The sequence below is a fragment of the Sphaeramia orbicularis genome, chromosome 12 (genome assembly GCF_902148855.1).
Source record: "Sphaeramia orbicularis chromosome 12, fSphaOr1.1, whole genome shotgun sequence".
NCBI lineage: Eukaryota > Metazoa > Chordata > Actinopteri > Kurtiformes > Apogonidae > Sphaeramia > Sphaeramia orbicularis.
In genome coordinates, this window is record NC_043968.1 from 62,177,461 (window position 1) to 62,199,261 (window position 21,801).

Below are 21,801 nucleotides of genomic sequence, written 5' to 3' on the forward strand. Positions count from 1 at the left end.
AAAGACATTGTTTGATGCGGAACTTTAAATCCGCGCAAGTTTCACACGAACATACTGAAGGACGCACACATTGACCCGAAATGTGAAACAGCAGCTGATATAAGGTAAAAAAAACAAAACAAAACAAATATGATGTCAACCTGGAAGGAAGAGACTGAAGACCCTCCACCATCATTACAGTCCAGTTTGGGATCACTTCAGGTCCCGGTGAAAGACAACAACAAGGAAAGAGACGGTGATAAGACGAACGTTGTTTGGCCCCTAGGAACTACGGTAGTTCTAAAACACTGACACTAGCTCTGTCTGTGTCTCTCTCTCTCACGCATGCTGTATAACAGAGGAATAGAACTCGGAGTTGGCCATTGAAAGTATATAAGAATAAAGTTTCACTTTTGTTTCACCCCAGCCTTAGTTATGTTAGTTATGGACTGGAGTGGACCGCACCACCGCCACCCCCCACCCCCCGGCTCCGACCAAAAAAACAACAAACAAACCATCCCCTGGACAAATCGCACCTTGCGAGCACACGCACGCACGCACACACACAAGTACACAAAGTGGCCTAAACAGTTTGTTCTCTGTCCAAAAATAAATAATTTGGTTAAGTTTGTTGTCAATGTTGCTCTTCAGTTTGTTAAAACAGAATACCAGTTTACCCTCCTGTTAATGTTGCACTTCATGCAGAATTTTTTTTGTTGATATTTTTATGCAGAATGTGAACTGACAGAACTGTGATTAGATTTTTTTTTTGTTTGTTCAAAACTATCTGTCAGGGAAAAGTGCAATCCTAATGTTTAAAATACATTTAGTAATATTAATAATTTATTTTATTTTCTATTTGATTTGTAGCAGCAGCATTACATTATTCCCGTTTTCCTATATTCTATTGTGTCCAAAAATTTGGGGAAAAATGTTAAAAAAAATTCATAAATGTATTAAAGACATTTTGAGGGGTTTTCTTTCTTCCCGTACCGAACCGAAAAAAAAACACAAACTGTGGCTTTCAAAACCGAAAATGTACCGAACCGAAAATTTTGTGTACCATTACAGGCCTTATATATATATATATATATATATATATATATATATATATATATATATATATATATATATATATATATATATATATATGTACACATATATATATATATATATATTTTTTTTTTTTTAACTTTTCATAAGGATGTATGCAACATATATCCCAAGGACTTCAAAAGTCACTCAATTATATATTGACCCGTCTGCATCAAGGTCTCTGTCAAACAGCTTTTATATGAGTTAAATGTCACAATAGACTCTGGATGTGAAATGAAACCACTGCTAAAACGTGTCCTGCAGATCATTTTAAAGAATAAACAGTCTCTTACTCTGTGTCTGAAGGTCCAGGTTCACGACGAAAATTGACAGGCCAATCCTTGGACCGGTCAGTCTTCATGGACAGACATGTGGACACTGGATACTCTGCTCTGGGTCTGTTATACTGACCTCTGGAAACAACACAAGTACAACAGTTGGATTGGACAGTATGTTAGTGTTATTAACATGTGAACACTTCATTTTCTATCACCTTTGGTTATTATTGATGTGTGTTTTTATTCTGTCTGAAGGAGACATTTGGACTTTAAAGTGGACACATCATGTCCTGTTATGTCTGTAGTCAAACAGTAAAGGTGTGTGACAGTCGACTCACTGTGGATCAGAGGGTCCTGGTTCATTACTGCCTCCTGGAGGTCCCTTTATGGACAAACCCCTGTTTGTATAATGGGATAACTCTGCTCCGTCCTCCTCTTCATCCACACTCAGACTCATACTGTGAACTCCAGTCGGTCTGAAAGGACAAGCAGTAAAACTACTGTGAGCTCACCTCACTAAAACACTGTGTTCATCAGTCACAAACACTGACACAAACGGAAATAAGCCAGTGGACATAGAGTCCAGCAGGGCCGGACTGGGAGACTTTTTCAGGCCAGGAGTCAGTCATGTAACCAGGCCATCCTGGCCTTGCCCACACACGCACGTTCACACCAACACCAACGTTCATGGGCACGCATCCACGCACATGCACACGCACACGCATACGCACAAAGGTATGTTTTTGGCTGACTCAAAACAAATATGCACTCCAATATAGGCATGATAGTCACTACAACACTCACCCTAACGTCACATGGATATTTTCAGGGCATGACCCATCTGTGGAGGTATTATTGACTGACTCACCAAATATTTTGGAACAAAACATGACATAGACTGTCATTACCATGTAAAAAGGTCTGTAATTAACACTATAGCAAATACAGGTCAATACAAAATATTCCTTTCACTCTTTAAACATACTGATGATCAAACGAAAGAATACCATAGACAAGACAGGTGAAGAACATGCTTTTAGTGAAATTGAAACACGTTTACACACAACTTAGACTTCTGTCTACATACAAATTAGCATAACAAATAACTCTTCAACAAGCAAAGCTAGGACCAAACCTAACAATTAATCCACAGAGGGACAGCCTTATTAAACATACAGTAGCCCGTATGCACACAACACAAGCAAACAGGCATGCATGTGTGGGCGTACACATGCATGAAAGCAAGTGAACTTATGCACATACACACACACCTACACCCACACCCACACCCACACAGTGCATTATAAATAGAAGTCCAAATATGGAACCTACTGTACAATTTAGAGTTGGAATAAAGCCTACATTAAATTTTTTGTTTGGGCAGCTAAATACAGCAACACAACAATCCTCAGCAAAACCCATTATCACACAAAAAGTAGCATTATCACAAATTCTAATTCTTTGTTGGGCTAATAGGTCATGGTGGTGCAGTGTATCTTATGTCAACATCCTACAAAGCATGCTCATGCTCATACCTGTTCAGGAGGTGGGGCTGAGCGTTGGGCTGGTTTGTCTCATAACAAAAAGAAATTCTACATTTGCTCCACACACACTACAGCTACATTTTGATTGCCTCTCACATATACGTTTAGTTATGGCTCCCCTCAACCAATTTATTGCATATTTCAGTTAATGCTGTGTTTGCAATAGTACTACTTTAGTGGAAGAGAATCAAGGTTCTACATAATAAGTAGTGCCAATATAACAGTTACACAGAATAAGTCATGTCATGTAGAATATCAACTGCCTCATTGGCGTATAGCTTTTATTTGTAACCGACAACATAACCTAATAAACAAAGACAACTCCAGTCCAAATCTAGCAATTAATCAGCTATGAGGAGACAGCCTTATTATATCTTAAATAAATTCAAATGTAGTAAACAACAATAAAAATGTGGCTTGTAGATCAGTGATTTTAAAATCCCAATCTTTATTTTAATTTCCTGGCAAGGCTTAGTTGGCTACATATTTACACTTTGTAAAAGTGGCTCAATGGTATTTTGAACCCTATATATCTCTACTTCAAGGCAACACCTAACTAAATCCTGGTCATAGCCTTAACCTAAGCCACTGACAGGTGCCTGGCAGACAATGTTGAGGGCTCCAAATACTAAAGAGCATAAAAGTGTACAGCACCATTTCCCCTGACCCTCATGCTGATAACCAGTGTGTTTTTTTAAGATAGCTAACTTACTTGCAGACACGTTAATGGCACCTTGACTGGGGGGAGGGCTGAGTAAACTGGTGAGTTTTAGAAATGTGGCCGCGTCATCCTCCAGTGCCTTTCTTTTTCTCTCTCTCTCCCTTTCGGCGCCACCTGTTCTATTTTTAGCTTACCGACGACAGCCCATAAACTGTTGTCGTCGTCCGTTACAAACATTTCAATCGTCTTCTTCTCCGAAACTACATTTCCGATTGACTTCAAACTTGGTATACAGCTTCTTTATGATGATGTCAACAAAAGTTAGTGAAATGATTTGGATCCGGATCTGATTCTGGATTTGGTGCGACTTTGAACAATTTCCCCATTATAAGAGATAGGAAGTGGATTGATCCAATAAATCAGTAAGTATCAATGATATCAAGTTGGAATTTGAATTTTTTACAGATCTGATTGGAATATGACCAAAACATGGGCTATTTCTGTAATAGAATACATACACATAACTGGGCGATAATAAATGGCATCTGGTTACATTTCCCAAAGCTTTTAATTTGGCCGGTAAGCTACAGGGCCATTGGTCCTTTGTTTTTTTGCACGGTTTGGGGTCCATCGTTGTCGAAGTTCACTTACCTCCTCTCCCGTACGCCACACACACAAACACTGCAGCAGCACAACTGACAGACACACCCTTTTCTCCACACCGCTGCCTGTGGTTGATAGAGTGTTAATCGGAACAAACCAATCGTCTTTTCCTCCTCACCCACTACTGGCCTGGCCTGCCTCCAAGATTTAGAGTGAAAGCTCAAGGCAGCCGTGACGGCAGCAGCCTTGGAAAAAAAAAGAAACGGGAAAGAGACGGAAGCCAGCAGGCCATTCCCAGACCAGCGCTTCGGGAAAACTCCCGGTCCTCCGTATGGCCAGTCCGGGCCTGGGGTCCAGTAAACCTACATCCATGTTTACTGTTCCAGTCGACACCCAGAAAACCCACAGAGAGACTAGAACAGGAAAAGGATCCCAATGTCTGACTCACCCTGATCCACACGTCTTCTGTTCATCTGGTAAAAACGAGTCTGGACTCTGAGTACTTTCACTTTCACATGAAACCGGATGAGCTCCCCCCGCCCCCCCCCCCCCCTCCCCTCTGTGCATTTACTTGAAGTCATGTCTTCACTCTTTGCTGACATAAAACCACCACAGGATGTGTTTGGTGTCATTATGCTCACAATGTAGATTAATACTCATAACTATGAAGTGACATATCTGGAATGTTATAATAGACACAAAACAGCCCAGAAAGTGTTTGATATTTTAGATTGTTCTAAGTAGACCCCCTTCTGCTCATTCTGTCAGATTCAGGAGGTCAGCTGGAATGGTTTTCCTCCAGTTCTGAACCAGTTCCCAGAGGTTCTGAGAACCTGTTGGATGTTTTCCCTTCACTCTGTGGCCCGACTCCTCCAAACCATGTCATATGGGTTCAGGTCAGGTGGATGTGGAGGCCAGGTCATGTGATGTAGACTCCATCACTGTGTTTGTTGAACAGACGGCTGAATGTTCAGTCAGTGAACAGAAAAGTATAAAGAACAGAACAGACAGACTCACAGTATCATAGACCTGACAGAACATCACCCAAATACATCTGTGATACAATATATTAGTCACCTTTTACAATTGGATTGAGTTTGGATTAATAAAAGTTCACAGGTTGTGGAGTTTAGATTCTGTTTTTTGTAAGGTTTAAACCCAGTTTCCATACTGGTATTGGTAGAAATATCCCTGCGCTTCACTTTAGACATGATAATCCACAAAGCAGATGAACACAACACGTCTGCGCTACATTTTATACTGAATAATTGTCCAGCTTTTCCCACTCACTATGAGGTGGAATTAATAAGCACAGCTGCATGAAAATAATCTAGGTTCTATATTGGAAAATATATTATAAATATATAATAACTGGAGCAAAGGCAAACACATTTGTATCAGACACCATGGTTTGATTTGTTACTGATCTACATCAGATACATTTGTGTGACATTAATAAACTAAAAGAGCAGAATGTAAATATTTCCGAAACATCAGCAGTTTTTAATCTTCGTGGTTCCTCTTCACCCATTCTACCACTGTTTAACCATTCACAACCTCACTGAACTTCACAACACAGGGCTCTTGATTGCGACAGAAATGGGCACATATTAGTGATGGGACTTTCGGCTCTTTGAAGGGAGCTGTTCAATCAGGAGCTGTTCACTGAAAAGAACCGTTCAAAAGACTGGCTCTTTTATGTTTTTTTGCAGTATTTTGAAACACCAATGTTTTAATGACTAAATAGGCTACATGTGATGATTGACATTACATTTTAAAGGTGTTTAATTGGCGCGGCAGTAAATATTATCTTACCATAAAAAAGAACAGTTAGTTCAAATGTGTGGGCTAAATACATGACATGAGAGGTGACTTTAGGCAAATGCTGGAATTTGACCAAAAACATCACAGTACATTATGTGGACTGATCTGTAGCCTAAAAATGAGGAAGACTGTGACATTTCGCCTGAGTTGTTTCACAAGTACAGTGAATATATATATATATATGTATATATATATATATATATATATATATATATATATATATATATATATATATAGAGAGAGAGAGAGAGAGAGAGAGAGAGAGAGAGAGAGAGAGAGAGAGAGAGAGAGAGAGAGAGAGAGAGAGTCAGCAGCCATAAGATGGTTTGGACTAGTGGGGCGGACATCAGGAGAAGCAGAGAGCGCGTCAACGCTGAGCCAGGCATTAAGCTTTTGCTTTCAGGCTTTTCCAGTCAGTTGAGTTTAGTTTAGTTTATTAGTTTGATCCCCATTAGCTGCTGCACACCACAGCAGCTACTCTTCCTGGGGTCATTAACAACATAAAAACAAAGCACCACAATTTCCCACAACTCACTCAACAAACAGGATGTACATACACTTAACACAACAACACAAAAACCAAAAATCAACAACACAAAATACAAAACAATTACAATAACAATGATAATACTAACAACAACAGAAAAAAGAATAAATAAACCAAAAAATAGAAACAAAAAATTAAACATAAAATAAAAACAGCACCACAACAAACAAAAAAACAAACCGTCTAGATGACGTCACTACAGGATGTGCAATAGCTCAGACAGTTATTCTTGGGTAAATATGAAAATTCTCAACCTTTTAGAAAAACTAACTGCTTGAATTTCTGAAATTAAAAATTGTGGCAATGTATTCCATGCCACCATTGCCCTATATTGCATACTACCCTGTATTTGATTTGTCCTACAGGCAGGCAATAGGAAACGTCTGTCCCCTGACTGACGTGCAGAATGTTGATGGACGTCACTGAAGAAAGTCAGTTTACAGTAAAGAAGTTCAAGTGTTTTTGTAATTATGATGTTTCTAATAAATTTAACTCAAGAGTATCTAATTCTGCCTTTTACATGTAGCCAGGCCAGACGGGTGTGAGTGTCTCTAGTACTTGTTCTAAATGGACAGTTTAGGACTATTCGAGCTGCTTTATCTTGCACAATTTGAAGTTTATTTAGATTTATTTTTGATGTGTTTGACCAAACGATTGAACAACAATCTGAATGCGACAGAACTAATGATTCCACTAGTGTTTTCCTTATTTGATATGGTATGTAATTTCTACACTGTTTAACAGCACCAATGCTTCTGCCCATTTTATTTAATATTTCCTTTATATGAGAATTCCAAGTCAACATACTATCAACAGTCACACCTAACAGCCTGGCCTCAGCTACTTGTTCTATGTCAGTTCCGCCAACAGACAAATTCAAAACAGGGGAGTTTTTTAAAAGATGTCTTGACCCCAACACCATACATTTACTCTTCTCAGTATTGAGCACTAATTTAATTTCTCTCTTCCAATTTGCAATTAGTATTAACTCTTCATTTAGAGCTTTTTTAAGTTCACCAACATCAGGATTGGACAAATAAATGGTACAATCATCAGTATATAGAGCAATGCTGGCACGTTCCAAAATAAAAGGCAAATCATTTGTAAAAATAGAAAATAAAAGTGGTCCTAAACAGCTGCCTTGGGGCACTCCACAACACAGTGTCTGAGTATCAGAAAAGCTACCATTAAACAGTACTGTAAATTCTCTACCAGTAAGATAACTTCTCAGTTAGCTTTTCCAGTAGAATCTCATGACCAAGTACATCAAACGCTGCACTAAGATCTAACATTACAGCGCCAATTATTTTCCTGTTTTTAATGTCTTTTAACCAGTCATCAGTTATCTGAACTAAAGCTGTTGTTGTAGTGTCCTTTCTTATAAGCATGTTGATATACTGTATTCAGCCCATTTTTACTAAAATACATATTAATTTGGTCATAAACTACTTTCTCTGTAATTTTACACAAAATAGGGAGAATACTAATAGGTCTGCTGTTTTTGCCAGAAAAGGACCCCTTGTTATTTTTTAATAGAGGAATGATTTTTGCTTTTTTCCAAGTAGCAGGACAAACACCCTTTTTTAAACTCAAATTCATGATGTAGCATATGGGCATAGCAATCACATCAGCTACCATTTTTAAGAATTGCACATTGAGTTTGTCAACACCAGGCAGTTTCACTTTCATTAATTTTAAGACATTTTCTACCACAGTAATACTTACTTTTTCAAATGTAAATTTACATGATCTGTTCTTCATAATTTTGTTTTTAATTGTGCTAATGGATGATTCACATTTTGACCTGGAACCCATACACTTATGCAAATTTTGAACCTTATTCTTGATGAGTTTGCTTAAATAATTCGCAATGTCAACGGGTTTAGTCAAAAAAGACTCATCTGCTTCCAAAAATATGGGTAAAGATTTGACTTTCCGTCCCATTAATCCATTAAGTGTATTCCATATTTTCTAACTGTCTAATTTTGCCTCCTTGAATTGATTTTCATAGTAGATCTTTTTTTTTTTGCTCTGTTTAATTTTGTAACAAAATTCCTCAATTGTCTGTACTTTTTCCAATGAACAGTATCACCAGATGTGATTGCCTCTGCCTTTCCTTCATTTCTTAGCTTTACATGTTCTTTAAGTTCAGAATCTACCCAAGGAGAAGCAACATTTCTTATAGTCATTTGTCTTAATGGTGCATGTTTATCAATAACTGGCATGAGTAAACTCATGAAGACATCCAAGGCTCTGTCAGGATCTTTCTCTTGTAATACTCTTGACCAATCAACATTACGGACCTCCTCCGCATAATTTACTTCATTAAAATGTTTAAATATTCTTTTAACAATTATCTTCTGTCCTGATTTAGGTACTTTGGTCTTTCTGCAGACTGCAATTAAATTATGATCACTGAACCCCATACATACAGAACTTGCTTTTGAACAGAAATCAACTGCATTAGTAAAAATCAGATCTATACAAGTGGACGTTTTTGTCCCATTAGATTTATAGAAAACTCTGGTTGGTTTTGTAACAATTTGTGTTAAATTATATGTATCTGCTATTGAGAGCAACTTACTTTTTAGTGCACAATTATTAGAACTCCAATCAACATTTAAATCTCCTAAAAAGTATACCTCGTTTTTAGAGTCACATGCTTTATCCAGCAAATAACAGATTTTATCCAGACAGACTATTGGTGCGTTAGGTGGTCTGTAACAAACACCCATAAGAACAGCCTTCAAATATGGCAGCTTCACTTCCAACCATAGTGCTTCAACACCAAGATCATCCCTTATTTTAACAGGTATCTGATCCTGAACATACAACGCAACTCCACCACCATTAAGATTTCTATCATATCCATAGAATTTATACCCATGTATATATTTTCTATGAATAAAAAAATGTATATATTTTAAGCCTTCTAGAAATCAATATTTCACGTGAGTATGGATTCAGGAAAAAAAACAAACAAACTCTCTCTAGTCAGAGAGTAAAGGGCAAACATCCTGAACACACAAAAAGATCGAGTAACATCATCACTGCAGAGGAACATTTACTATTTTATTGTTGTTTTTCTTAGATTTCTTGTTGTGTATTGTTGAAAAACATTCAGGCAGAATGAAGAATTCAGTCAAGGCAGAAAATGGAAATTTTATTCTTTTTTTTTTTTTTTTAGATGATATTTTGCTTCATGGAATGCTGAAATAAATCAAATCCTCCAGAGCAGACAGGAAGAATCCAGTAACAGGACTGTATCAGAGAAACAGCTCCACCCAGTGGAGACTCTGGAAAATCACAGAAAGTTCCTGAAGACTCTGGACGTCCTCCAGTCAGGATATAAAAGCTGAGACAGTCCCACTGCTGAGACAGAAAACAACCCAACCCACCAACAGCTGACAACTACAAGACTGAACAGTGGACACTCTGTGAAGATGCTGTGCTCTCATGGGTGGCGGTCTGGTCTCAGTCCACTCCTGGACGTCCACTGGCCTGTACTCAGTCTGCGTCCACAGGTCACACCTCTGCTCTACCAGCAGGATCTACTGCTCACAAACCTACAGCAGCTGCGCAGTCGTCTGGAGCTGATGGAGTCACTTCAACACAAGATCCTGGAGCAGACGGAGCCTTTCCAGACCAGCGTGGCCCTCCAACCACTCTCCTACCAGCTGACCACAGATGGACAGCGCTTCGGCCTGAGCCTGGACACTGGAGGCTTTTCCCCAGAGGAGCTGTCTGTCAGGCAGGTGGGCAGGAAGCTGAGAGTCAGCGGGAAGACGGAGAAGAAGCAGGAGGACGCCAAAGGCTGCTCCTCTTACAGACGCCAGGAGTTCAGACAGGAGCTGGATCTGCCTGAAGGGGTGAAGCCTGAAACCCTCAGCTGCTACCTGGGTCCAGATGGGAAGCTCCACATCCAGGCAGACAAAGCTCCATGTGTTGAGGAGGCTGAGAGAGAAGTGCCCATCAACAGGAGCTCAGAGGAGAAAACCCAGACAGAAGGAGGCAGCAGCACCCAGAGCCACAACAGCACATAGGACGCAACACACACCATGGACTGAACTATTAGATGATACACATGGAACCAATGGACTCATCTGAACTGTTTTAAATCAGGATCACCACAAACTTTGTCACACTTATATGATTCCTTCTTGTTTTTGTACATCTGAATTAATCAATAAATAGATTAAATGTAAACTGTTTGCATTTGATTTTTCTTTGTAAATGGTCCTGTATTGCTGTCTATGAAGATAAACAACAAAATTATCAGGATAAAAATGTTTACAAGTGCACAAAAAACAAAAAAAAAACAAGGCACTCTCTTACAATTTTAAAATACCTTTATTAATTATGTCTTGTGTCAGTGGACCTCACTGAGTCCCAGTGTGTTTCATCCTGCTGGCCTTCATCAGGAGGATAAACAAGAGTCAAATATACCATGTGAGAATATATACAAGTATTCCCCCAATAGGGCTTCTCCATCTGTCAAAGGAAGTGTGGGAAGTAAATCTATGTGGAAAGTGACTAAACACCACCAGATGGTAGTGTTTACCCTAATACTAAATGACAAAATTAAAAAAAAAAAAAAAAAGTGAATAATTAATAGAAAAGTATAAACTTCTATAAAAACACAGTGAAATCAAGGTCTTCATTCAGTCCAGGGTGTTTAGTTGCCTGAAGTTTGTAAATCCAGAATGTTTCTTGTTGCTGTAGTTTTCTAAGCCTGTTTTCTTTACGTATTGTGTCCGGTATGTGGTCTATTCCATGTACTTGGAGGCTGGCAGGACTGTTATTGTGGAAGTCCAAAAAGTGTCTGGCCATAGGATCGTTGGTGTTACCTGTGCAGATAGCGTATTTATGTTCTGCTAGTCTGTCCTGTAGGCGCCTTTTGGTCATTCCAATGTAAAATACTTAACAAATTTGGCAGACCAGCCTGTAAAAAATAAAAGTCGTTTTACAGGCGATGAAATGCTTGATTGTGTACTCCTTGTGTGAATGATAGTTCAGAAATGTTCTAGTTTGACAAACATTGTTGCAATGGTTACAGGTGTTGCACTAATAGGAGCCCATTGGTCTGGATCCAAGCCATGTCCTTTTGGAAACAGGGGGTTGGTAACTGTGGACCAGTTTATCCTGGAGTGTGGGGCATCTATTGAAGCTAACAAGAGCTGGATCTGGAAACATTTGTTTTAGAGCAGCATGACTTTTAATAATACTCCAGTTCCTTTTAATGATTTATTTTTACTCTGTTAGCCTCATAACTATATGTCGTACTAAAAACAACACACTCCTTTGTAGTTTTTGATGGATTTCTTTCCAGAAGGGAGTCCCTGTTAACATTTTTAACCCAGTAGTGTTCTTATTGTACCCTCTAACCTGGAACCTGGCTAACATCTCCCCACATTTGGTCTCAAAGTCACTGTCCTGGTCACAGATTCTACAGACTCTGTGTAGTTGACCAAATGGTATATTGTCTTTGAGCCACTTGGGATGACAGCTTTTTCCAAGTAGAACAGTATTTCTGTTGGTGGGCTTTCTAAACATAGTAGGATGTAAATTTCCTAGACTGTCTTTATGTATTGTTGTATCTATAAAATTGTCTTTTTCTTGGCTGTACTCCAGTGAAAGCCTAATACCGGGATTGAGACTATTTACAAATTAGTGAAATTTATGTAGTTCAGTCTGTGACCCCGACCAAAACAAACAAACATCATCAATATACCATCCCCACCAAATAATATATTTATGGAACCTGTTAATTTCAGTGTTGAAGCTAAAATCTTCTTCCCCTTTGCTCAGGTTTAAGCCTTTGTCTAAATCATTGCGTACATTTTCACTTTTTCTCCTGTGATAAATATGTAATACATTGTTTCCTTCAGTCATTCGAGTTATTAAGTCAAAATAAAATAAAATAAAAATTATTTAAAAAATCATGTAACCTTTTTACTAAAATGTCTAATTTATCACAGTATCACATTTGTTGGCAGAAAAAAAAATATAATATGGTGGCTTAAAAATATAAGTACGCTTAATGAGAGAAAAAAGTAAAAAGTTTTTTTCTGATTTTCTCTGTTGATCTCTTTATTTCCAATAGATGCCTGGAAATAGCTTTAGAGCTTTGAAAAAATATCTGTTAGGCAAGTGTCTAATTTTCCTGTTTTGCTAAAGAAAAATATAACATGTATCACACACCACCACTGTGATACAAATCTGTCACAAGTATATTTACAGTAAATGTGCTGTGTATTTTCTATCAATAAAAAATATATATTTTAAGCCTTTGAGAAATCAATATTTCATGTGAGTATGGATTCAGGAAAAGAACTCTCTCCAGTCAGAGGGTAAAGGGCAGACATCCTGAACACACAAAAGGATCCAGTAACATCATCACTGCAGAAGAACATTTACTATTTTATTGTTGTTTTTCTTATATTTGTTGTTGTGTATTGTTGAAAAACTTTTAGGCAGAATGAAGAAGTCAGTCACAGCAGAAAATGGGAATTTTTCTATTTTTGTGATAATATTTTGCATAATGGAACGATGAAATAAATCAAATCCTCCAGAGCAGACAGGAAGAATCCAGTAACATGACTGTATCAGAGAAACAGCTCCACCCAGTGGAGACTCTGGAAAATCACAGAAAGTTCCTGAAGACTCTGGACGTCCTCCAGTCAGGATATAAAAGCTGAGACAGTCCCACTGCTGAGACACAAAACAACCCAACCCACCAACAGCTGACAACTACAAGACTGAACAGTGGACACTCTGTGAAGATGCTGTGCTCTCATGGGTGGCGGTCTGGTCTCAGTCCACTCCTGGACGTCCACTGGCCTGTACTCAGTCTGCGTCCACAGGTCACACCTCTGCTCTACCAGCAGGATCTACTGCTCACAAACCTACAGCAGCTGCGCAGTCGTCTGGAGCTGATGGAGCCACTTCAACACAAGACCCTGGAGCAGACGGAGCCTTTCCAGACCAGCGTGGCCCTCCAACCGCTCTCCTACGAGCTGACCACAGATGGACAACGCTTTGGCCTGAGCCTGGACACTGGAGGCTTTTCCCCAGAGGAGCTGTCTGTCAGGCAGGTGGGCAGGAAGCTGAGAGTCAGCGGGAAGACGGAGAAGAAGCAGGAGGACGCCAAAGGCTGCTCCTCTTACAGACGCCAGGAGTTCAGACAGGAGCTGGATCTGCCTGAAGGGGTGAAGCCTGAAACCCTCAGCTGCTACCTGGGTCCAGATGGGAAGCTCCACATCCAGGCAGACAAAGCTCCATGTGTTGAGGAGGCTGAGAGAGAAGTGCCCATCAACAGGAGCTCAGAGGAGAAAACCCAGACAGAAGGAGGCAGCAGCACCCAGATCCACAACAGCACATAGGACGCAACACACACCATGGACTGAACTATTAGATGATACACATGGAACCAATGGACTCATCTGAACTGTTTTAAATCAGGATCACCACAAACTTTGTCACACTTATATGATTCCTCTTGCTTTTTGTACATCTGAATGAATCAATAAATAGATTAAATGTAAACTGTTGGTGTTTGATTTTTCTTTGTAAATGGTCCTGTATTGCTGTCTATGAAGATAAACAACAAAATTATCAGGATAAAAATGTTTACAAGTGCACAAAAAATACAAAAAACCAAGGCACTCTCTTACAATTTTAAAATACCTTTATTAATTATGTCTTGTGTCAGTGGACCTCACTGAGTCCCAGTGTGTTTCATCCTGCTGGCCTTCATCAGGAGGATAAACAAGAATCAAATGTACTATGTGAGAATATATACAAGTATTCCCCCAATAGGGCTTCTGCATCTGTCAAAGGAAGTGTGGGAAGTAAATCTATGCGGAAAGTGACTAAAAAACACCACCAGATAGTAGTGTTTACCCTGATACCAAATTACAAAACAAAAACTGTGAATAATCAATAGAAAAGTATAAACTTCTATAAAAACACAGTGAAATCAAGGTCTTCATTCAGTCCAGGGTGTTTAGTTGCTTGAAGTTTGTAAATCCAGAATGTTTCTCTTTGCTGTAGTTTTCTAAGCCTGTTTTCTTTACGTATTGTGTCCGGTATGTGGTCTATTCCATGTACTTGGAGGCTGGCAGGACTGTTATTGTGGAAGTCCAAAAAGTGTCTGGCCATAGGATCGTTGGTGTTACCTGTGCAGATAGCGTATTTATGTTCTGCTAGTCTGTCCTGTAGGCGCCTTTTGGTCATTCCGATGTAAAATACTTTGCAAATTTGGCAGACCAGCCTGTAAAAAATAAAAGTTGTTTTACAGGCGATGAAATGCTTGATTGTGTACTCCTTGTGTGAATGATAGTTCAGAAATGTTCTAGTTTGACAAATATTGTTGCAATGGTTACATGTGTTGCACTAATAGGAGCCCATTGGTCTGGATCCAAGCCATGTCCTTTTGGAAACAGGGGGTTGGTAACTGTGGACCAGTTTATCCTGGAGTGTGGGGCATCTATTGAAGCTAACAAGAGCTGGATCTGGAAACATTTGTTTTAGAGCAGCATGACTTTTAATAATACTCCAATTCCTTTTAAGGATTTATTTTACTCTGTTAGCCTCATAACTATTTGTCATATTAAAAACAACACACTCCTTCATAGTTTTTGATGGATTTCTTTCCAGAAGGGAGTCCCTGTTAACATTTTTAACCCAGTAGTGTTCTTGTTGTACCCTCTAACCTGGAACCTGGCTATCATCTCCCCACATTTGGTCTCAAAGTCACTGTCCTGGTCACAGATTCTACAGACTCTGTGTAGTTGACCAAATGGTATATTGTCTTTGAGCCACTTGGGATGACAGCTTTTTCCAAGTAGAACAGTATTTCTATTGGTGGGCTTTCTAAACATAGTAGGATGTAAATTTCCTAGACTGTCTTTATGTATTGTTGTATCTATAAAATTGACTTTTTCTTGGCTGTACTCCAGTGAAAGCCTAATACTGGGATTGAGACTATTTACAATTTGGTAAAATTCATGTAGTTCAGTCTCTGACCCCGACCAAAACTAACAAACATCATCAATGTACCATCCTCACCAAATATTATATTTGTGGAACCTGTTAATTTCAGTGTTGAAGCTAAAATCTTCTTCCCCTTTGCTCAGGTGTAAGTCTTTGTCTAAAACATTGCCTACATTTTTGCTTTTTCTCCAGGGATAAATACAGAATACATTGTTTCCTTCAGTCATTCAGGTTATTAAGTCACAATGAAATAGAATAAAATAAAATAAAATAAAATGTAACCTTTTACTAAAATGTCTCATTTATCACAATAACACATTTATTGGCAGAAAAAATATCTAGTATGTAGGCCTAAAGATATAAGTATGCTTAATAAAAGAAAAAACTAAAGTGAAAGGGTTTTTGTGTGTGTGTGATTTTCTCTATTGTTCTCTTTATTCTCAATAGATGCCTGCAAATAGTTTTAAAGCCTTGAAAAATATCTGTCAGGCAAGTGTCTAATTTTCCTGTTTTGCCAAAGAAAAAACACAACATGTATCACACACCAACACTGTGATACAAATCTGTCACAAGTACATTTACAGTAAATGTGCTGTGTATTTTCTATCAATAAAAAATATATAATTTAAGCCTTCGAGAAATCAATATTTCATGTGAGTATGGATTCAGGAAAAGAACTCTCTCCAGTCAGAGGGTAAAGGGCAGACGTCCTGAACACACAAAAGGATCCAGTAACATCATCACTGCAGAAGAACATTTACTATTTTATTGTTGTTTTTCTTCTTATATTTGTTGTTGTGTATTGTTGAAAAACTTTTAGGTAGAATGAAGAAGTCAGTCACAGCAGAAACTGGGAATTTTTCTATTTTTTTGATAATACTTTGCATAATGGAATGATGAAATAAATCAAATGCTCAAGAACAGACAGGAAGAATCCAGTAACATGACTGTATCTGAGAAACAGCTCCACCCAGTGGAGACTCTGGAAAATCACAGAAAGTTCCTGAAGACTCTGGACGTCCTCCAGTCAAGATATAAAAGCTGAGACAGTCCCACTGCTGAAACACAAAACAACCCAACCCACCAACAGCTGACAACTACAAGACTGAACAGTGGACACTCTGTGAAGATGCTGTGCTCTCATGGGTGGCGGTCTGGTCTCAGTCCACTCCTGGACGTCCACTGGCCTGTACTCAGTCTGCGTCCACAGGTCACACCTCTGCTCTACCAGCAGGATCTACTGCTCACAAACCTACAGCAGCTGCGCAGTCGTCTGGAGTTGATGGAGTCACTTCAACACAAGATCCTGGAGCAGACGGAGCCTTTCCAGACCAGCGTGGCCCTCCAACCGCTCTCCTACCAGCTGACCACAGATGGACAACGCTTTGGCCTGAGCCTGGACACTGGAGGCTTTTCCCCAGAGGAGCTGTCTGTCAGGCAGGTGGGCAGGAAGCTGAGAGTCAGCGGGAAGACGGAGAAGAAGCAGGAGGACGCCAAAGGCTGCTCCTCTTACAGACGCCAGGAGTTCAGACAGGAGCTGGATCTGCCTGAAGGGGTGAAGCCTGAAACCCTCAGCTGCTACCTGGGTCCAGATGGGAAGCTCCACATCCAGGCAGACAAAGCTCCATGTGTTGAGGAGGCTGAGAGAGAAGTGCCCATCAACAGGAGCTCAGAGGAGAAAACCCAGACAGAAGGAGGCAGCAGCACCCAGAGCCACAACAGCACACAGGACGCAACACACACCATGGACTGAACTATTAGATGATACACATGGAACCAATGGACTCATCTGAACTGTTTTAAATCAGGATCACCACAAACTTAGTCACAGTTATAGGATTGTAAATTTCCCAATGGGATGAATAAAGTATCTATCTATCTATCTGTCTGTCTGTCTGTCTGTCTGTCTGTCTGTCTGTCTGTCTGTCTATCTATCTATCTATCTATCTATCTATCTATCTATCTATCTGTGATTCTTTATTGTTTTTGTACATCTGAATTAATCAATAAATATATTAAATGTAAACTGTTTATGTTTGATTTTTCTTTGTAAATGGTCCTGTATTGCTGTCTGTGAAGATAAACAACAAAATTATCAGGATAAAAATGTTTACAAGTGCACAAAAAATACAAAAAACAAAGCACTCTCATAATTTTAAAATACCTTTATTAATTATGTCTTGTGTCAGTGGACCTCACTGAGTCCCAGTGTGTTTCATCCTGCTGGCCTTCATCAGGAGGATAAACAAGAATCAAATATACCATGTGAGAATATATACAAGTATTCCCCCAATAGGGCTTCTGCATCTGTCAAAGGAAGTGTGGGAAGTAAATCTATGTGGAAAGTGACTAAAAAACACCACCAGATGGTAGTGTTTACCCTAATACCAATTGGACAAAATAAGAAAAATAGAAACCTGTGAATAATCAATAGAAAAGTATAAACTTCTATAAAAACACAGTGAAATCAAGCTCTTCATTCAGTCCAGGGTGTTTAGTTGCTTGAAGTTTGTAAATCCAGAATGTTTCTTGTTGCTGTAGTTTTCTAAGCCTGTTTTCTTTACGTATTGTGTCCGGTATGTGGTCTATTCCATGTGCTTGGAGGCTGGCAGGACTGTTATTGTGGAAGTCCAAAAAGTGTCTGGCCATAGGATCATTGGTGTTACCTGTGCAGATAGCGTATTTATGTTCTGCTAGTCTGTCCTGTAGGTGCCTTTTGGTCATTCCGATGTAAAATACTTAACAAATTTGGCAGACCAGCCTGTAAAAAACAAAAGTTGTTTTACAGGTGATGAAATGCTTGATGGTGTACTCCTTACCATACCATGCCAACTTTATTTATAAAGCACTTCAAGAACTTTATAGCTGGCCAAAGAACCATACACCAAACATAAAACAAGGGATTAAATAAGTAAATAAAACTAGTGATAACACAAGGTGTTAAGTGGGCTAAGAACAACAAAATACAACCATCATAAAAACAAAGACAAATTAAATCTGTTTAAAACAGCATAAAAAAAAAAACCCAGACATGTCACTCATTGATTAAAAGCCAATGAGAAAAAGTACGTTTTTAGACATGATTTAAAGACAGGCAGAGACTGAGCCTGTCTAGCAACTAAGGGCAACTGGTTCCACAATTTTGGGGCGACAACAGAAAAGGCACGGTCCCCACAAAGCTTCTTTTTCTTTTTTTCCTTGTGTGAATGATAGTTCAGAAATGTTCTAGTTTGACAAATATTGTTGCAATGGTTACAGGTGTTGCACTAATAGGAGCCCATTGGTCTGGATCCAAGCCATGTCCTTTTGGAAACAGGGGGTTGGTAACTGTGGACCAGTTTATCCTGGAGGGTGGGGCATCTATTGAAGCTAACAAGAGCTGGATCTGGAAACACTTATTTTAGAGCGACATCACTTTAAATAATACTCCAGTTCCTTTTAATGAGTTATTTTACTCTGTTAGCCTCATAACTATTTGTCGTATTAAAAACGACACACTCCTTCATAGTTTTTGATGGATTTCTTTCCAGAAGGGAGTCCCTGTTAACATTTTTAACCCAGTAGTGTTCTTGTTGTACCCTCTAACCTGGAACCTGGCTAACATCTCCCCACATTTGGTCTCAAAGTCACTGTCCTGGTCACAGATTCTACAGACTCTGTGTAGTTGACCAAATGGTATATTGTCTTTGAGCCACTTGGGATGACAGCTTTTTCCAAGTAGAATAGTATTTCTATTGGTGGGCTTTCTAAACATAGTAGTATGTAAATTTCCTAGACTGTCTTTATGTATTGTTGTATCTACAAAATTGACTTTTTCTTGGCTGTGCTCCAGTGAAAGCCTAATAGTGGGATTGAGACTATTTACAAATTGGTGAAATTCATGTAGTTCAGTCTGTGACCCCGACCAAAACAAACATCAACAATGTACCATCCTCACCAAATATTATATTTGTGGAACCTGTTAATTTCAGTGTTGAAGCTAAAATCCTCTTCCCATATGCCCAGGTATAAGCCTTTGTCTAAATCATTGCTTACTTTTTTTTTTTTTTTTTTTTTTTTTTTTTAACTTTTTCTCCTGTGATAAATAAGTATACATTATTTCCTTCAGTCATTCAGGTTATTAAGTCACAATAAAATAAAACAAAGTAGAAATGATACAAAAAAAAAATCATGGAACCTTTTACTAAAATGTCTAATTTATCACACTAACACATTTATTGGCAGAAAAAAAAATACATAGGCTTAAAAATGCAATTATGCTAAATAAAAGAAAAATATAGTGAAAAGCTTTTTTTTTTCTTTTTTAATTTTCTCTATTGTTCTCTTTATTCCCAATAGATGCCTGCATATAGTTTTAAAGCCTTGAAAAAATATCTGTCAGGCAAGTGTCTAATTTTCCTTTTTTGCCAAAGAAAAAACACAACATGTATCACACACCAACACTGTGATACAAATCTGTCACAAGTACATTTAGAGTAAATGTGCTGTGTATTTTCTATGAATAAAAAAATATATATATTTTAAGCCTTCTAGAAATCAATACTTCATGTGAGTATGGATTCAGGAAAAAAAACAAACAAAACTCTCCAGTCAGAGAGTAAAGGGCAGACAACCTGAACACACAAAACGTTCTAGTAACATCATCACTGCAGAGGAACATTTACTATTTTATTGTTGTTTTTCTTAGATTTGTTGTTGTGTATTGTTGAAAAACATTCAGGCAGAATGAAGAATTCACTCAAGGCAGAAAATGGAAATTTTATTCTTTTTTTTTTTTTTTTGATAATATTTTGCTTCATGGTACGCTGAAATAAATCAAATACTCAAGAACAGACAGGAAGAATCCAGTAACAGGACTGTATCAGAGAAACAGCTCCACCCAGTGGAGACTCTGGAAAATCACAGAAAGTTCCTGAAGACTCTGGACGTCCTCCAGTCAGGATATAAAAGCTGAGACAGTCCCACTGCTGAGACAGAAAACAACCCAACCCACCAACAGCTGACAACTACAAGACTGAACAGTGGACACTCTGTGAAGATGCTGTGCTCTCATGGGTGGCGGTCTGGTCTCAGTCCACTCCTGGACGTCCACTGGCCTGTACTCAGTCTGCGTCCACAGGTCACACCTCTGCTCTACCAACAGGATCTACTGCTCACAAACCTACAGCAGCTGCGCAGTCGTCTGGAGCTGATGGAGCCACTTCCACACAAGACCCCGGAGCAGACGGAGCCTTTCCAGACCAGCGTGGCCCTCCAACCGCTCTCCTACCAGCTGACCACAGATGGACAGCGCTTTGGCCTGAGCCTGGACACTGGAGGCTTTTCCCCAGAGGAGCTGTCTGTCAGGCAGGTGGGCAGGAAGCTGAGAGTCAGCGGGAAGACGGAGAAGAAGCAGGAGGACGCCAAAGGCTGCTCCTCTTACAGACGCCAGGAGTTCAGACAGGAGCTGGATCTGCCTGAAGGGGTGAAGCCTGAAACCCTCAGCTGCTACCTGGGTCCAGATGGGAAGCTCCACATCCAGGCAGACAAAGCTCCATGTGTTGAGGAGGCTGAGAGAGAAGTGCCCATCAACAGGAGCTCAGAGGAGAAAACCCAGACAGAAGGAGGCAGCAGCACCCAGAGCCACAACAGCACACAGGACGCAACACACACCATGGACTGAACTATTAGATGATACACATGGAACCAATGGACTCATCTGAACTGTTTTAAATCAGGATCACCACAAACTTTGTCACACTTATATGATTCCTTCTTGTTTTTGTACATCTGAATGAATCAGTAAATAGATGAAATGTAAACTGGTGGTGTTTTAGTTGTTTCTAATCTGAATGGTCATATGTGTCTGACCCTAATAATATATAACAATATATAACAATATAAACATGGACTGAAATCAGTGAAAATTTGTTAATAAACCAGATGTGTTTTATCAAAAGAAAAAAAAATACTCCAGCATATGTTCAGATGTTTTACTTTACAACTGGATTAAAAAAAGTCATCAAATGTGTCTGAGCCTAAATTGTGTTTAGCTTCATTTGTTTTTATCTTACTTATATAAAACATACTGTTTTTGTTTTTGTTTTGTTTTTATAAATAAACTATAAGAAAATTAATTCTGGTTTTGTAGTTTTTCATGTTTGTGTTTGAGTTTTATGAGCATAAGCAGTTTTATTTCATTATTATCATTTAGTTTGTACACATTTAGCTCAGTGTTACTTTTAGTTCTCTGGTATGAAAAAAACCTTGATTTACAGAAGCTGAAAAATGACATTA

The 21,801-nt window shown here is 38.9% G+C and overlaps 5 protein-coding genes across 5 annotated transcripts in view; 4 read left to right on the forward strand and 1 right to left on the reverse strand.

The window, feature by feature from the left end:
• The window catches only part of LOC115430832 (NACHT, LRR and PYD domains-containing protein 3-like), a 30,075-nt gene extending 25,434 nt beyond the window's left edge, over window positions 1-4,641 (reverse strand). The window contains exons 1-3 of the mRNA XM_030151087.1: window positions 4,609-4,641; window positions 1,691-1,828; window positions 1,368-1,487 (exon numbers count right to left, since the gene is read on the reverse strand). Coding sequence (XP_030006947.1) covers window positions 1,368-1,487; window positions 1,691-1,809 — 239 coding nt within the window. The 5' untranslated portion in view covers window positions 1,810-1,828; window positions 4,609-4,641. The remainder of the gene's footprint in view (window positions 1-1,367; window positions 1,488-1,690; window positions 1,829-4,608) is intronic.
• Window positions 4,642-9,919: 5,278 nt separating this feature from the next.
• Window positions 9,920-10,737, forward strand: LOC115430036 (heat shock protein 30-like). Its single transcript, XM_030149907.1, has one exon. It carries the CDS (start codon window positions 9,975-9,977, stop codon window positions 10,572-10,574), a length of 600 nt encoding a protein of 199 aa, XP_030005767.1. The 5' UTR covers window positions 9,920-9,974; the 3' UTR covers window positions 10,575-10,737.
• Window positions 10,738-13,231: 2,494 nt separating this feature from the next.
• LOC115430007 (heat shock protein 30-like) lies at window positions 13,232-14,076 on the forward strand. Its single transcript, XM_030149864.1, has one exon. It carries the CDS (start codon window positions 13,314-13,316, stop codon window positions 13,911-13,913), a length of 600 nt encoding a protein of 199 aa, XP_030005724.1. The 5' UTR covers window positions 13,232-13,313; the 3' UTR covers window positions 13,914-14,076.
• Window positions 14,077-16,599: 2,523 nt separating this feature from the next.
• LOC115430048 (heat shock protein 30-like) lies at window positions 16,600-17,358 on the forward strand. The gene has a single exon (XM_030149920.1). It carries the CDS (start codon window positions 16,655-16,657, stop codon window positions 17,276-17,278), a length of 624 nt encoding a protein of 207 aa, XP_030005780.1. The 5' UTR covers window positions 16,600-16,654; the 3' UTR covers window positions 17,279-17,358.
• Window positions 17,359-20,508: 3,150 nt separating this feature from the next.
• On the forward strand, window positions 20,509-21,534 carry LOC115429975 (heat shock protein 30-like). Its single transcript, XM_030149829.1, has one exon. It carries the CDS (start codon window positions 20,564-20,566, stop codon window positions 21,185-21,187), a length of 624 nt encoding a protein of 207 aa, XP_030005689.1. The 5' UTR covers window positions 20,509-20,563; the 3' UTR covers window positions 21,188-21,534.
• Window positions 21,535-21,801: the final 267 nt, after the last annotated feature.